The sequence below is a fragment of the Oncorhynchus nerka genome, linkage group LG14 (genome assembly GCF_034236695.1).
Source record: "Oncorhynchus nerka isolate Pitt River linkage group LG14, Oner_Uvic_2.0, whole genome shotgun sequence".
Classification (NCBI taxonomy): Eukaryota; Metazoa; Chordata; class Actinopteri; order Salmoniformes; family Salmonidae; genus Oncorhynchus; species Oncorhynchus nerka.
The window spans coordinates 29636431-29652096 of record NC_088409.1 but is presented as its reverse complement, the minus strand read 5'-3'; the positions used below and the strand labels follow the sequence as shown (position 1 = coordinate 29652096).

General features: G+C 49.8%; 1 protein-coding gene across 1 annotated transcript in view; it reads left to right on the top strand.

Moving 5' to 3' along the window:
• Positions 1 to 563: 563 nt before the first annotated feature.
• The window catches only part of LOC115113906 (basal cell adhesion molecule-like), a 175013-nt gene continuing 159910 nt past the window's right edge, over positions 564 to 15666 (top strand). The window contains 1 exon segment of the mRNA XM_065027943.1: positions 564 to 828. Coding sequence (XP_064884015.1) covers positions 759 to 828 — 70 coding nt within the window. The 5' untranslated portion in view covers positions 564 to 758.

The window sequence follows — 15666 nt, the reverse complement described above, 5'->3', positions numbered from 1 at the left end:
GAGGCTATGCTGGGCTAGGGAGGCTATTGTGTGTAGACTATGCTGGGCTAGGGAGACTAATGTGTGTAGGCTATGCTGGGCTAGGGAGACTATTGTGTGTAGGCTATGCTGGGCTAGGGAGACTAATGTGTGTAGGCTATAAAAAATGCAGAATATGAACGGACTGGATATTTTCAACTATATGATTCTGAATCTGATTTTATCCACAACTGATATTAACTAACAAGGTGTGTATTATTGTTCTTATTGTTGGTTATGAATGAAAAAATATATATGTAATTAGCCTATATTGTTAATGTATTATCTGTAATAACCTAATAATAGACGTTGAAGGCTAAGGAACAAGAAATAGTGGTTGGAGTTGGCAAGAGTTTTTACTTTCCACTTCGGTGTTAATGTTGTTTTTGAACATCTATTTTAAATTTTCAAAAACCGCCACCATCGATATACGGATATGTGAATAGTAAAGCAAGTATTTTCAGGGCAACTGAGGTGTAGCGGGAGAGAGAGCGCGCGAGGGAGGGGGCGTGGGTCACCTTTTGTGGAAATACATCAACCAAGACTGCCACAAGCATCAGATTTCTGGTTGTGAGAGAGAGGGGGGATAGCGCTCGCTTTATTGAGAGAGACGGAGAGAGAGAGGGCGAGGGAGAAACAACTCTGGACGACTGAAGACTTGCTGCTGCCACAAATACATAAAGACAGAAACAGCTCAAGAAAAACAGCTAAATACATCTGTAAAAGTTACAGATCGAGCCATGGACGGGATGGTAGCATTTGGACGCGCTTCTCTCCTGTGCACCTTGCTGCTTTGCTTTTCATTGCAAGGTAAGACTTGGATTCCACGCGTCCCCGTCTGTTTTATATTAGAAAGTAAATGTTGTTTTCGCCCACTGCTGCTGGTTCCTCTTGGCTGGAGGCTATGAATCTCTTCATTGCCTGTACGGTTGTTTCTCCTTCAACTATCGCAGTGCGTTATATCATAGTAGGCTATGGACTGCGTATCACATTACGAAAGTGTTTTACATGCGTTCGTGGGTTATACAACTTTATTGTACCTTGTGCACATTTTGTTTCCTTTGGCAATTTGTTCTTGTCACCCGCTTTATGTGAAAACAACCTGTTATTGAGTGCCAGTCGGTGCCAAAATAACAGGTGTAAATCGAGACTTTGAAAATCTCGGCAGTTGTGTCTGGAGAAATGCTGGACTTGTCAGTGAACTATTTTTAAATTATTAGAGAAAAAATACTTACATGTAGGCCAACTCTTTGAACAAAGTGACGGATCATGTTAAATTCGTGAGATGTTTTAGGGGTTAACCCAGACCGCACTTTTCCTTTGTAGTCGTGTGGGAACCCCTTGCTCTGCAGTAGAGTGCACTTCCGAGCGCACAACGGACTGCAGTAGCCTGTAGCTGAGCCCCGGCGGCCTGTCTCGGCCGGAATGACCGCTATGTATTTGATCTATGATCAATGAGCTAGCTGTCCAGAATGCGTTGGATGGGGTGTGATGTACCTCGGACTATACCGAGTGTTATTCAATTGATTGATATGTGTGCCTTTATGAATTAAGGGTAGGCCTACTCACAACCTTACCGGTAGATAACACTAACCTTATGATTTATTTATAGTTTGCATTATCTGCCCCACATTTGAGCAACGTTTCATGCTTTCAAACGCTATCATTTAGTTTTTCCACTCCACTGTTCTCTTGTCTCGTATGGATAAAAAGGTTACTAGACTACATACATGTTGAGTTCTATAAATAACGAGTGCGGTTCTGTAGGCTGTTTGGTCTTTTAGGGTGGGGTGTGTCCATTTGGCCAAGGCACTGCATCTCTCTCTTTCTCTCTCCCCCTCTCTCTATACTTATCTATTGACCTCCCTCACCACTGCCTCTCACTCATCATCTTAACAAAACAAAAAACTAAAATATCTGCAACTTTCTGTCTTTCTCTTTTTTTCCTCCATCAAAAATCCCCCTCTTTATCTCCCCAATCTCTGCCTATCTGAGTTTAACTGGCTGGTGTTCAGCAACACCCCTCCCTCTCTCTACACCCATCCCTCCCTCTCTCTACACCCATCCCTCCCTCTCTCTACACCCATCCCTCCCTCTCTCTACACCCATCCCTCCCTCTCTCTACACCCATCCCTCATTTTCAATACACACATCCCCCCTCTCTCTACACCCATCCCTCCCTCTCTCTACACCCATCCCTCCTTGTCTCTGCATCCCTCAGTCTCTCCAGCTCCATTCATCCCTCCCTCGCTCTGCACCATCCTTCATTCTCTCCCTCTCCATCCCTTCCTCTCTCCAGCGACCCTCCCTTTTTCCTTTAAACCTCTACCACACCGTTCTCAGATCTCCACCCTGTCCTCTCCACCCCTGTCCTCTCCACCCCCCGTCCTCTCCCACCCCGTCCTCTCCACCCCCGTCCTCTCCACCCCGTCCTCTCCACCCCCGTCCTCTCCACCCCCGTCCTCTCCACCCCGTCCTCTCCACCCCGTCCTCTCCACCCCCCACTACCCCGTCCTCTCCACCCCCCCTCTCCACTACCCCGCCCTCTCCACCCCCCTCTCCACCCCGTCCTCTCCACCCCCCGTCCTCTCCACCTACCCCCGCCCTCTCCACCCCCGTCCTCTCCACCCCCGTCCTCTCCACCCCTGCTCCTCCTCCCTCCTCCCTCCATCCACTCTTCACCTGGTCTTTGAGACAGTTGTTCTCCGGGCTGTGTGACTGTGTGTATATGAGCCCAGTCCTTCATGATGCCACTGTGTAGACTGGGTGTCTGAGACTAAACAGGTGTCTGTACTAAAAGCCAAAGCCAGCTAATGGAAGGCCTGGTACCTCACTTAGGAGGCTGGATACAACAGTGGGTGGTCCCTTGATTGTAGCTAAGTGAGCTCCTGTTCTTAGCTCTTCCAGTCCCCACCCCTGGCCCTTTAGTCTGTACATAGGACAGTATGAAACACTAGTCCCCGCCTCCACAGCAACCAGTCCAGGTCCAAGACACGCCTGCAACACTCCCCTAAACTTTAGTGCAGTACGCCTCTCTCTCACTGTAAAAGGGGACAAGAATGCTCCCTCTCCTATCTTCCCTTAATCTCAACCCGACCCCTCCTCCCTCCAGCTCGTTTGTCTAATAATAGCATGTTTCTCTGTTGGCAGACTGTCTTACACACACACACACACACACACACACACACACACACACACACACACACACACACACTACAAAACTATTCCACGGTGCACCAAAAAGGACCCCAGGACACAACACCCCACACAGTGTGTGTGACACAAATATGCGGTGATGACATCAAGACCGTCCCAGTGTGCTTTGCATGCCTGTACTGACGGCAATGCAATTGACCTGTGACCGGTTGAACCGTACAGGTTGGAAATGTCTCCCTCGGCATACCATACAATGTCACCCAGAGTTAGAATCATCAACAGCCAAACTTCTAGAACAACGTCATGCCAGACAGGGATCAGAAAGATTTGTCAGATTGAGGATTATTTCTGATTAGGAAAGTTACTTTTCAACTAGTAAATGAGTGTATCACACCTGTTCTTTGCTCTGAGGCACTTGATGTGTTGGAAGTTCCAGAAGCTTCTCATCGGGGGAAAACACGTGTAGTACAGCAGTTGTCAAGGCTGTCGTAAGAACGGGACCAAGGCGCAGCGGATGTTGAGTTCCACATATTTCATTCAAAGAGAAACTGAAACAAAAACTAAATATATCAATAAACGAACAACTAAACGTGACTACGTGATGCACAAACGCGAAACAATATCCCACAAACACAGGTGGGAAAAATAGCTACTTAAATATGATCCCCAAATAGAGACAACGATTACCGGCTGTCTCTAATTGGGAATCATACAAAACACCAACATAGACAATATAAACTAGAACACAACATAGAAATGATAAACTAGAATAGCGTGACAGCAGTTGTCTATTGTAATTTGTTGTGTGGTTTTAGATCAACGTTGGTGGGTTTTGTTGGTAGAAAGGTGCTTTTGCTGCTTTCACATCCTAAAAGTGGTTGGCTGGCTGTACTGTACTGGCTGGCTGTACTGTCTCAGCCTTGCTCTCTTGTGGTGAGAGGGGGTGGGGTTGGTTGAGGAAGGGTGAGGGGGGGCTCACTGAGAAGGGTGGGGTCGAGTTAGGAAGGGTGAGAGGGGTCACTGAGAAGGGTGGGGTCAGGTGAGGAAGGGTGAGGTGGGGGGTGGGTCACTGAGGAGGGTGGCAGAGAGAATCGTGGAGACAGGCTGTCAGCTGAGTTCAAGGTGCTGTAGGAAACTCTGAGCTTCCACCCTTTGTCTATCAACTCCTTAATTCCCCCAGTCATTTCCTTGCTTTAATTTCTACTTGTCCCGTCGGCATCAAACACCCCCCCCCCCCGCTGCCATGTGTAATTATTATGGTATTAGGGCAGAGAAATTAAAAGCCTGCCATTTAGCCAGTGGAGATAAAAGCCAGTGGGCTTCTTCAAGCTCTTTTTAAGGGGGTTAGGGGCGCTGATGGTATTCTAAGTTAGCACACACACACACACACACACACACACACACACACACACACACACACACACACACGATCGCGCGCGCCATATAGATTCCTCTTATTGTGCAACAGCTCTAAACAATGATAACTAACACCACTCTGAGTGACAGGTCGATAAGGGCTGTTTTGAGGGAGCGAGCTGGTGTTTGCCTCCTTTGTTGTTTAACCTGGGGGTGTACAGATAGATGTAGGATCTTAATTTGATCACTCTTTTGTTGCTGAGAATTTTCTGGAGAAATGTAAACTTGTAGTGTATTTGAGTTTTAAAAAGGCTTCTAAAGTGTGTAATTTATACTCTGAAATGTCAGACTTAATTTGCCCTAACAAAAATGTATCAACCCCTACAAAAATGTCCATTAATTATAATTCACTTAAGAATTCCCATTTCCTGTTGCTGCAGGATTGTTTTCCTGCTGTAGAAAACTGGCTCAAATTAAGGTCCTACCTTTGTAGGTGCAGGAGCACTGGGACTGCTATTAGTTTGGGTGATTCATGCTTCTCCACTGGGTTTGGGTTAGAGGAGAGATAGATGGAGACGGAGCTGAACTCTGAACTCTCATATAGTAATGATTGGTATTCCTATGGACAGGTTGGAGCTCGTCCTGAGTGTCTGTGCATTCAAACATTATTTCTCTGGCAGAGAGGGGCTGCCTCTTCACAACACAATGGTGCTAATCCAAAAACACACAAGACTTTACAACGTTGGGCCCCATTCACCACCAAGACACCGTACTACAACGGTTGAGCTGCGGCCCATTCATACATCCACCTCATTTCAGTGGTTTGGCAGCTTTCCTTTCATGTTATATATGCCACTGTAGTGGTTACTCTCTGCTGGGTTCATGTAGACCACATTGGAACAATGAAGCTTTCTGCATAGTGGGCTCTCCAAGATGGCGTAGCAGTCGGACGTGTGTTTTGTCTTGTCCCGTCCTGTATAGTGTAAATATAGTTTTTCCTCGTTTTTTTCTGTATATATTTCGTACATATTTTAATCTCACTTTCCAACTACAGGCTGAATATACTCTCCTGCAACCCGCATCACCCAATGTGGTACGGATCTGCTTTTTCTATACTTTAGAATCGGAACCCTCATCAGAAGCTAGCCGCTAACTAGCTACTAGCTAGCCACTGCTAGCGGTCTTCAACGCTAACTAGGACACCAGCGCTACATCTACCCAAAGCATATCAGACTGCTTTTTCTCTACCACATCTCCGGATTCCTACCGCAAGCTCTGAACCTTTATACCGGATCATCGTAAATAGCTAGCTGCAATCCGAGTGGCTACTCCTGGCTAACGTCTCTGTCCCAGAGCAAGCACCAGTTAGCCTGGAGCTAGCCTCGAGCTAAGCCCATCTCCCGACTAGCCGAAGAGGTCCAAAAATACCTAATTTGCCAATTGGCCTGGACCCTCTACTGACCCTCTACTGCCGACACGGAGCCCCGCCGATCCATCACGACTGGTCCGCCGACATAATCGTCCGAGGGGTTTCAACAGGCTTTTCCGCTGCGACATCGCCAAAGATCCATCTGCTGGCCAAGGCCCGCGAGCTTTCTGAATCGCTGTATCTCCAGCTCACCGCATGAAGAGGAATAAACAGACTCACCCCATCGCGACGTCCCCAAAGGTTAACTCTCTAGCCCTCCCTATCTCCCTGCTTGCTAATTCGGCCTGCTAACGGCTAGCTTGTCAAGCTCCGGTCCGCTAACTGCTACCTTGTCTAGCTCGGGCCTACGAACTGTTAGCTTGTTAGCACAGGCCTGCTAACCGTCTGAACCACCGCGTCCCAATCACTCTCTGACCCCATTTACTTTCTATCTCTTTTTGATTTTTAATTTGTTTATACCTTCCGGAAACCTGCCTCACCCAATGTGATACGGAATCGCTATTACTTTTACTCTTATTTTTATTTTTATGACACACTCAAGAACCTCCAGACGCTAACCAGCTAACTAGCTACAAGCTAGTTAGTCATTGTTAGTTTATTTTAAAAACCTGGATAACACTCGCCAGCCCAGCCCCCCTGCCCATCCACCGCTGCCCCCTGGACACTGATCTCTTGGCTACATAGCTGACGCACGCTGGACTGTCCATTAATCACGGTACTCCTTTCTGCTTGTTTGTCTTACCTGTCGGCCCCGTTGCCTAGTCAGCGCCATTTTACCTGCTGTTTGTTGTGCTAGCGGATTAGCCTCGCCTACTGTTTTTAGCTAGCTTTCCAAATTCAACACCTGTGATTACTGTATGCCTCGCTGTATGTCTCTCTCAGATGTCAATATGCCTTGTATACTGTTGTTCAGGTTAGTTATAATTGTTTTAGTTCACAATGGAGCCCCTAGACCCACTCTGCATACCCCTGTTACCTCCTTTGTCCCACCTCCCACACATGCGGTGACCTCACCCATTACAACCAGCATGTCCAGAGATACAACCTGTCTCATCATCACCCAGTGCCTGGGCTTACCTCCGCTGTACCCGCACCCCACCATACCCCTGTCTGCGCATTATGCCCTGAATATATTCTACCATGCCCAGAAACCTGCTCCTCTTATCCTCTGCCCCCAACGCTCTAGGCGACCAGTTTTGATAGCCTTTAGCCGCACCCTCATACTACTCCTTCTCTGTTCCGCGGGTGATGTGGAGGTAAACCCAGGCCCTGCATGTCCCCAGGTACCCTCATTTGTTGACTTCTGTGATCGAAAAAGCCTTGGTTTTATGCATGTCAACATCAGAAGCCTCCTCCCTAAGTTTGTTTTACTCACTGCTTTAGCACACTCTGCTAACCCTGATGTCCTTGCCGTGTCTGAATCCTGGCTCAGGAAGGCCACCAAAAATTCAGAGATTTCCATACCCAACTATAACATCTTCCGTCAAGATAGAACTACCAAAGGGGGCGGAGTTGCAGTCTACTGCAGAGATAGCCTGCAAAGTAATGTCATACTTTCCAGGTCCATACCCAAACAGTTCGAACTACTAATTTTGAAAATTACCTTCTCCAGAAATAAGTCTCTCACTGTTGCCGCCTGCTACCGGCCACCCTCAGCTCCCAGCTGTGCCCTGGACACCATTTGTGAATTGATCGCCCCCCATCTAGCTTCAGAGTTTGTTCTGTTAGGTGACCTAAACTGGGATATGCTTAACACCCCGGCAGTCCTACAATGTAAGCTAGATGCCCTCAATCTCACTCAAATCATCAAGGAACCCACCAGGTACAACCCTAACTCTGTAAACAAGGGCACCCTCATAGACGTCATCCTGACCAACTGGCCCTCCAAATACACCTCCGCTGTCTTCAACCAGGATCTCAGCGATCACTGCCTCATTGCCTGTATCCGCCACGGAGCCGCAGTCAAACGACCACCCCTCATCACTGTCAAACGCTCCCTAAAACACTTCTGTGAGCAGGCCTTTCTAATCGACCTGGCCCGGGTATCCTGGAAGGACATTGACCTCATCCCGTCAGTTGAGGATGCCTGGTCATTCTTTAAAAGTAACTTCCTCACCATTTTAGATAAGCATGCTCCGTTCAAAAAATGCAGAACCAAGAACAGATACAGCCCTTGGTTCACTCCAGACCTGACTGCCCTCGACCAGCACAAAAACATCCTGTGGCGGACTGCAATAGCATCGAATAGCCCCTGTGATATGCAACTGATCAGGGAAGTCAGGAACCAATACACGCAGTCAGTCAGGAAAGCTAAGGCCAGCTTCTTCAGGCAGAAGTTTGCATCCTGTAGCTCCAACTCCAAAAAGTTCTGGGACACTGTGAAGTCCATGGAGAACAAGAGCACCTCCTCCCAGCTGCCCACTGCACTGAGGCTAGGTAACACGGTCTCCACCGATAAATCCACGATTATCGAAAGCTTCAATAAGCACTTCTCAACGGCTGGCCATGCCTTCCGCCTGGCTACTCCAACCTCGGCCAACAGCTCCGCCCCCCCGCAGCTCCTCGCCCAAGCCTCTCCAGGTTCTCCTTTACCCAAATCCAGATAGCAGATGTTCTGAAAGAGCTGCAAAACCTAGACCCGTACAAATCAGCTGGGCTTGACAATCTGGACCCTCTATTTCTGAAACTATCTGCCGCCATTGTCGCAACCCCTATTACCAGCCTGTTCAACCTCTCTTTCATATCGTCTGAGATCCCCAAGGATTGGAAAGCTGCCGCAGTCATCCCCCTCTTCAAAGGGGAGACACCCTGGACCCAAACTGCTATAGACCTATATCCATCCTGCCCTGCCTATCTAAGGTCTTGAAAGCCAAGTCAACAAACAGGTCACTGACCATCTCGAATCCCACCGTACCTTCTCCGCTGTGCAATCTGGTTTCCGAGCCGGTCACGGGTGCACCTCAGCCACGCTCAAGGTACTAAACGATATCATTACCGCCATCGATAAAAGACAGTACTGTGCAGCCGTCTTCATCGACCTCGCCAAGGCTTTCGACTCTGTCAATCACCATATTCTTATCGGCAGACTCAATAGCCTCGGTTTCTCGGATGACTGCCTTGCCTGGTTCACCAATTACTTTGCAGACAGAGTTCAGTGTGTCAAATCGGAGGGCATGCTGTCCGGTCCTCTGGCAGTCTCTATGGGGGTGCCACAGGGTTAAATTCTCGGGCCGACTCTTTTCTCTGTATATATCAATGATGTTGCTCTTGCTGCGGGCGATTCCCTGATCCACCTCTACGCAGACGACACCATTCTATATACTTTCGGCCCGTCATTGGACACTGTGCTATCTAACCTCCAAACGAGCTTCAATGCCATACAGCACTCCTTCCGTGGCCTCCAACTGCTCTTAAACGCGAGTAAAACCAAATGCATGCTTTTCAACCGATCGCTGCCTGCACCCGCATGCCCGACTAGCATCACCACCCTGGATGGTTCCGACCTTGAATATGTGGACATCTATAAGTACCTAGGTGTCTGGCTAGACTGCAAACTCTCCTTCCAGACTCACATCAAACATCTCCAATCGAAAATCAAATCAAGAGTCGGCTTTCTATTCCGCAACAAAGCCTCCTTCACTCACGCCGCCAAGCTTACCCTAGTAAAACTGACTATCCTACCGATCCTCGATTTCGGCGATGTCATCTACAAAATGGCTTCCAACACTCTACTCAGCAAACTGGATGCAGTCTATCATAGTGCCATCCGTTTTGTCACCAAAGCACCTTATACCACCCACCACTGCGACTTGTATGCTCTAGTCGGCTGGCCCTCGCTACATATTCGTCGCCAGACCCACTGGCTCCAGGTCATCTACAAGTCCATGCTAGGTAAAGCTCCGCCTTATCTCAGTTCACTGGTCACGATGGCAACACCCATCCGTAGCACACGCTCCAGCAGGTGTATCTCACTGATCATCCCTAAAGCCAACACCTCATTTGGCCGCCTTTCGTTCCAGTACTCTGCTGCCTGTGATTGGAACGAACTGCAAAAATCGCTGAAGTTGGAGACTTTTATCTCCCTCACCAACTTCAAACATCAGCTATCCGAGCACAGCTAACCGATCGCTGCAGCTGTACATAGTCTATTGGTAAATAGCCCACCCATTTTCACCTACCTCATTCCCATACTGTTTTTATACTGTTTTTTTATTTATTTATTTACTTTTCTGCTCTTTTGCACACCAATATCTCTACCTGTACATGACCATCTGATCATTTATCACCCCAGTGTTAATCTGCAAAATTGTATTATTCGCCTACCTCCTCATGCCTTTTGCACACATTGTATATAGACTGCCCATTTTTTTTTCTACTGTGTTATTGACTTGTTTATTGTTTACTCCATGTGTAACTCTGTGTTGTCTGTTCACACTGCTATGCTTTATCTTGGCCAGGTCGCAGTTGCAAATGAGAACTTGTTCTCAACTAGCCTACCTGGTTAAATAAAGGTGAAATAAAAAAATAAAAAATAAATCCTCATGATAGTGGATGAGCGTTACTGGGTTTAAGTCGTCCTAACCTTTTCAAATCCAAACTAGTGCTCTTTCTTATCTCTCTGTGGTTTGTTCTCTGTGAAACCCCATGGTGGGAGAAATTCTTACAGCCCAGTTGGTGAATTGGCAGCAGGCAGGCAGGCATCTGGTTATGAAATGACAGGTTTCACGTGGTTAATCCTAGTTTGAAGTCAGTTAGCGGAGGATGTGGTTCACAGAAACACTCCTCAGAGCTTTTCATCCTAATATCATCAAAGGTCTTCAGAAAGAGCAGCTAGAGCCATGATTAGAATGCTGGGATGCGGACACACACACACACACACACACACACACACACACACACACACACACACACACACACACACACACACACACACACACACACACACATCCATAAACACATGCTTTAATAGTTAGGATGAACTTGGTCACTGTTCTAACTTCTCTCTTACCCTATATCCTGTCTGTCTCTCTCCCTCTGTCTCAATCCTCCCTTCTTCTCCTCCCTCGCTCTAGACCTTTGTTGTTTTGGGTAATGGTGGCTCACTGGAGGGAGTCGTTGATGTGTATTGATGTTTGTGGTGATTTACTGTGTTGTGTTTGGAGCTACTGCTTTTGTGCACAGCCCAGAGAGGATACTGGGATGAAGGTCCTGCTGTGATGTGTGCGTTGGATAGGGTGCTGGCCTGGGATGTGTTTAAATCCAACCTGGGAGATGTTTGACCCCAGCTTTAGGACTTATTTTTTCATTACTTAAAAATAAGACACCCAGTGTTTATTCACCTCTCTCTCTCTCTCTCTCTCTCTCTCTCTCTCTCTCTCTCTCTTTCTACTCCCTTCCCTCTCTGTTTCCTCAGCAAACATCCCAGTGTTTATTCACCTCTCTCTCTCTCTCTCTCTCTCTCTCTCTCTCTCTCTCTCTCTCTCTCTCTTTCTATATTTCTCTCTCTCACTTTCATTCTCTCTCTCTCTTTCTTTCTTTCTTTCTTTTATTCTCTCTCTCTCTCTCTCACACTTTATTTCTTTCTTTTATTCTCTCTCTCTCTCTCTCACACTTTATTTCTTTCTTTTATTCTCTCTCTCTCTCTCTCTCTTTATTTCTCTTTATTCTTCTCTCTCTCTCTCTCTCTCTGCCCTCTTTCTGTTCTATTCCATCCACTTTCATTCTTCTCTTTTATTCTTTCTTTCTTTCTCTCTTCTCTCACAACAGTCTTGAACAGTAAACACACTACAGGGTTCAAAGAGAAGGAGAGGGACAGAGAGAGATTGGGGAGGGAGGGAGAGGGACAGAGAGAGATTGGGGAGGGAGGGAGAGGGACAGAGAGAGATTGGGGAGGGAGGGAGAGGGACATAGAGAGATTGGGGAGGAGGGAGAGGACAGAGAGAGATTGGGGAGGGAGGGAGAGAGGGAGAGACAGAGAGAGATTGGGGAGGGAGGGAGAGGGACAGAGAGAGATTGGGGGAGGGAGAGAGGAGAGGGACAGAGAGAGATTGGGGAGGGAGGGAGAGAGATTAGAGGGACAGAGAGAGATTGGGGAGGGAGGGAGAGGGAGAGAGGACAGAGAGAGATTGGGGGAGAGGGAGGGAGAGAGATTAGAGAGGGACAGAGAGAGATTGGGGAGGGAGGGAGAGGGACAGAGAGAGATTGGGGAGGGAGGGAGAGAGGTTAGAGGGACAGAGAGATTGGGGGAGGGAGGGGGGAGAGGAGGGAGAGAGAGAGATTGGGGAGGGAGGGAGAGAGAGGAGACAGAGGAGAGAGATTGGGGAGGGAGGGAGAGAGGGACAGAGAGAGATTGGGGAGAGAGAGATGGGGAGGGGAGAGAGAGATTGGGGAGGGAGGGAGAGGGACAGAGAGAGATTGGGGAGGGAGGGAGAGAGGTTAGAGGGACAGAGAGAGATTGGGGAGGGAGGGAGAGAGGTTAGAGGGACAGAGAGAGATTGGGGAGGGAGGAGAGAGGAGGGGAGGGAGGGACAGAGAGAGATTGGGGAGGGGGAGAGGGACAGAGAGAGGGGGAGGGAGGGAGAGGGACAGAGAGAGATTGGGGAGGGAGGGAGAGAGGTTAGAGGGACAGAGAGAGATTGGGAGGGAGGGAGAGAGGGACAGAGAGAGATTGGGGAGGGAGGGAGAGGGACAGAGGGAGGGAGAGAGGTTAGAGGGACAGAGAGAGATTGGGGAGGGAGGAGAGGGACAGAGAGAGATTGGGGAGGGAGGGAGAGAGATTAGAGGGACAGAGAGAGATTGGGGATTGGGAGGAGATTAGAGGGACAGAGGGGAGAGAGGGGAGGGACAGAGAGAGATTGAGAGAGGAGAGACAGAGAGAGAGATTGGGGAGGGAGGGAGAGAGATTAGAGGGACAGAGAGAGATTGGGGAGGGAGGGAGAGAGATTAGAGGGACAGAGAGAGATTGGGGAGAGGGAGGGAGGATTAGAGGGACAGAGAGAGATTGGGGAGGGAGGGGAGAGAGAGATTAGAGGGACAGAGAGAGATTGGGGAGGGAGGGAGAGAGATTAGAGGGACAGAGAGAGATTGGGGAGGGAGGAGAGAGATTAGAGGGACAGAGAGAGATTGGGGAGGGAGGGAGAGATTAGGGGACAGAGAGAGAGAGGGACAGAGAGAGATTGGGGAGGGAGGGAGAGAGGGAGGAGGGACAGAGAGAGATTGGGGAGAGGGACAGAGAGAGATTGGGGAGGGACAGAGAGAGATTGGGGAGAGGAGGAGAGAGAGATTAGAGGGACAGAGAGAGATTGGGGAGGGAGGGAGAGAGATTAGAGGGACAGAGAGAGATTGGGGAGGGAGGGAGAGAGATTAGAGGGACAGAGAGAGATTGGGGGAGGGAGGAGGGACAGAGAGAGAGATTGGGGAGGGAGGGAGAGAGATTAGAGGGACAGAGAGAGATTGGGGAGGGAGGGAGAGAGATTAGAGGGACAGAGAGAGATTGGGGAGGGAGGAGAGATTAGAGGGACAGAGAGAGATTGGGGGGAGGGAGGGAGAGAGATTAGAGGGACAGAGAGAGAGAGATTAGGGGAGAGAGGGAGAGAGAGATTAGAGGGACAGAGAGAGATTGGGGAGGGAGGGAGAGAGATTAGAGGGACAGAGAGAGATTGGGGAGGGAGGGAGAGAGATTAGAGGGACAGAGAGAGATTGGGGAGGGAGGGAGAGAGATTAGAGGGACAGAGAGAGATTGGGGAGGGAGGGAGAGAGAGGGACAGAGAGAGATTGGGGAGAGAGAGATTGGGGACAGACAGAGAGGGAGGAGAGAGAGATTAGAGGGACAGAGAGAGATTGGGGAGGGAGGGAGAGAGATTAGAGGGACAGAGAGAGATTGGGGAGGGAGGGAGAGAGGTTAGAGGGACAGAGAGAGATTGGGGAGGGAGGGAGAGAGGTTAGAGGGACAGAGAGAGATTGGGGAGGGAGGGAGAGAGATTAGAGGGACAGAGAGAGATTGGGGAGGGAGGGAGAGAGGTTAGAGGGACAGAGAGAGATTGGGGAGGGAGGGAGAGAGATTAGAGGGACAGAGAGAGATTGGGGAGGGAGGGAGAGAGGTTAGAGGGACAGAGAGAGATTGGGACAGAGAGGGGGGGAGAGAGGGAGAGGGACAGAGAGAGATTGGGGAGGGAGGGAGAGAGAGGGACAGAGAGAGATTGGGGAGGGAGGGAGAGAGGTTAGAGGGACAGAGAGAGATTGGGGAGGGAGGGAGAGAGGTTAGAGGGACAGAGAGATTGGGGAGGGAGGGAGAGAGATTAGAGGGACAGAGAGAGATTGGGGAGGGAGGGAGAGGTTAGAGGGACAGAGAGAGATTGGGGAGGGAGGGAGAGAGAGAGACAGAGAGAGATTGGGGAGGGAGGGAGAGAGATTAGAGGGACAGAGAGAGATTGGGGAGGGGAGGGAGAGAGATTAGAGGGACAGAGAGAGATTGGGGAGGGAGGGAGAGAGATTAGAGGGACAGAGAGAGATTGGGGAGGGAGGGAGAGAGGTTAGAGGGACAGAGAGAGATTGGGGGGAGGGAGGGAGAGGGACAGAGAGAGAGATTGGGGAGGGAGGGAGAGAGATTAGAGGGACAGAGAGAGATTGGGGAGGGAGGGAGAGAGGTTAGAGGGACAGAGAGAGATTGGGGAGGAGGGAGAGAGATTAGAGGGACAGAGAGAGATTGGGGAGGGAGGGAGAGAGGTTAGAGGGACAGAGAGAGATTGGGGAGGGAGGGAGAGAGAGAGAGAGGGGACAGAGAGAGATTGGGGAGGGAGGGAGAGAGGTTAGAGGGACAGAGAGAGATTGGGGAGGGAGGGAGAGAGGTTAGAGGGACAGAGAGAGATTGGGGAGGGAGGGAGAGAGGTTAGAGGGACAGAGAGAGATTGGGGAGGGAGAGGAGAGAGAGTTAGAGGGACAGAGAGAGATTGGGGAGGGAGGGAGAGAGGTTAGAGGGACAGAGAGAGATTGGGGAGGGAGGGAGAGAGGTTAGAGGGACAGAGAGAGATTGGGGAGGGAGGGGGAGGGAGGGAGAGGAGAGGGACAGAGAGAGATTGGGGAGGGAGGGAGAGAGATTAGAGGGACAGAGAGAGATTGGGGAGGGAGGGAGAGAGGTTAGAGGGACAGAGAGAGATTGGGGAGGGAGGGAGAGAGGGAGAGGGACAGAGAGAGATTGGGGAGGGAGGGAGAGGGACAGAGAGAGATTGGGGAGGGAGGGAGAGAGGTTAGAGGGACAGAGAGAGATTGGGGAGGGAGGGAGAGAGGTTAGAGGGACAGAGAGAGATTGGGGAGGGAGGAGAGAGATTAGAGGGACAGAGAGAGATTGGGGAGGGAGGGAGAGAGATTAGAGGGACAGAGAGAGATTGGGGAGGAGGGAGAGAGGTTAGAGGGACAGAGAGAGATTGGGGAGGGAGGGAGAGAGATTAGAGGGACAGAGAGAGATTGGGGAGGGAGGGAGAGAGATTAGAGGGACAGAGAGAGATTGGGGAGGGAGGGGGAGAGGAGGGAGAGAGGTTAGAGGGACAGAGAGAGATTGGGGAGAGAGGGAGAGGAGGGACAGAGAGAGGGGATTGGGGAGGGAGGGAGAGATTAGAGGGACAGAGAGAGATTGGGGAGGGAGGGAGAGAGGTTAGAGGGACAGAGAGAGATTGGGGAGGGAGGGAGAGAGATTAGAGGGACAGAGAGAG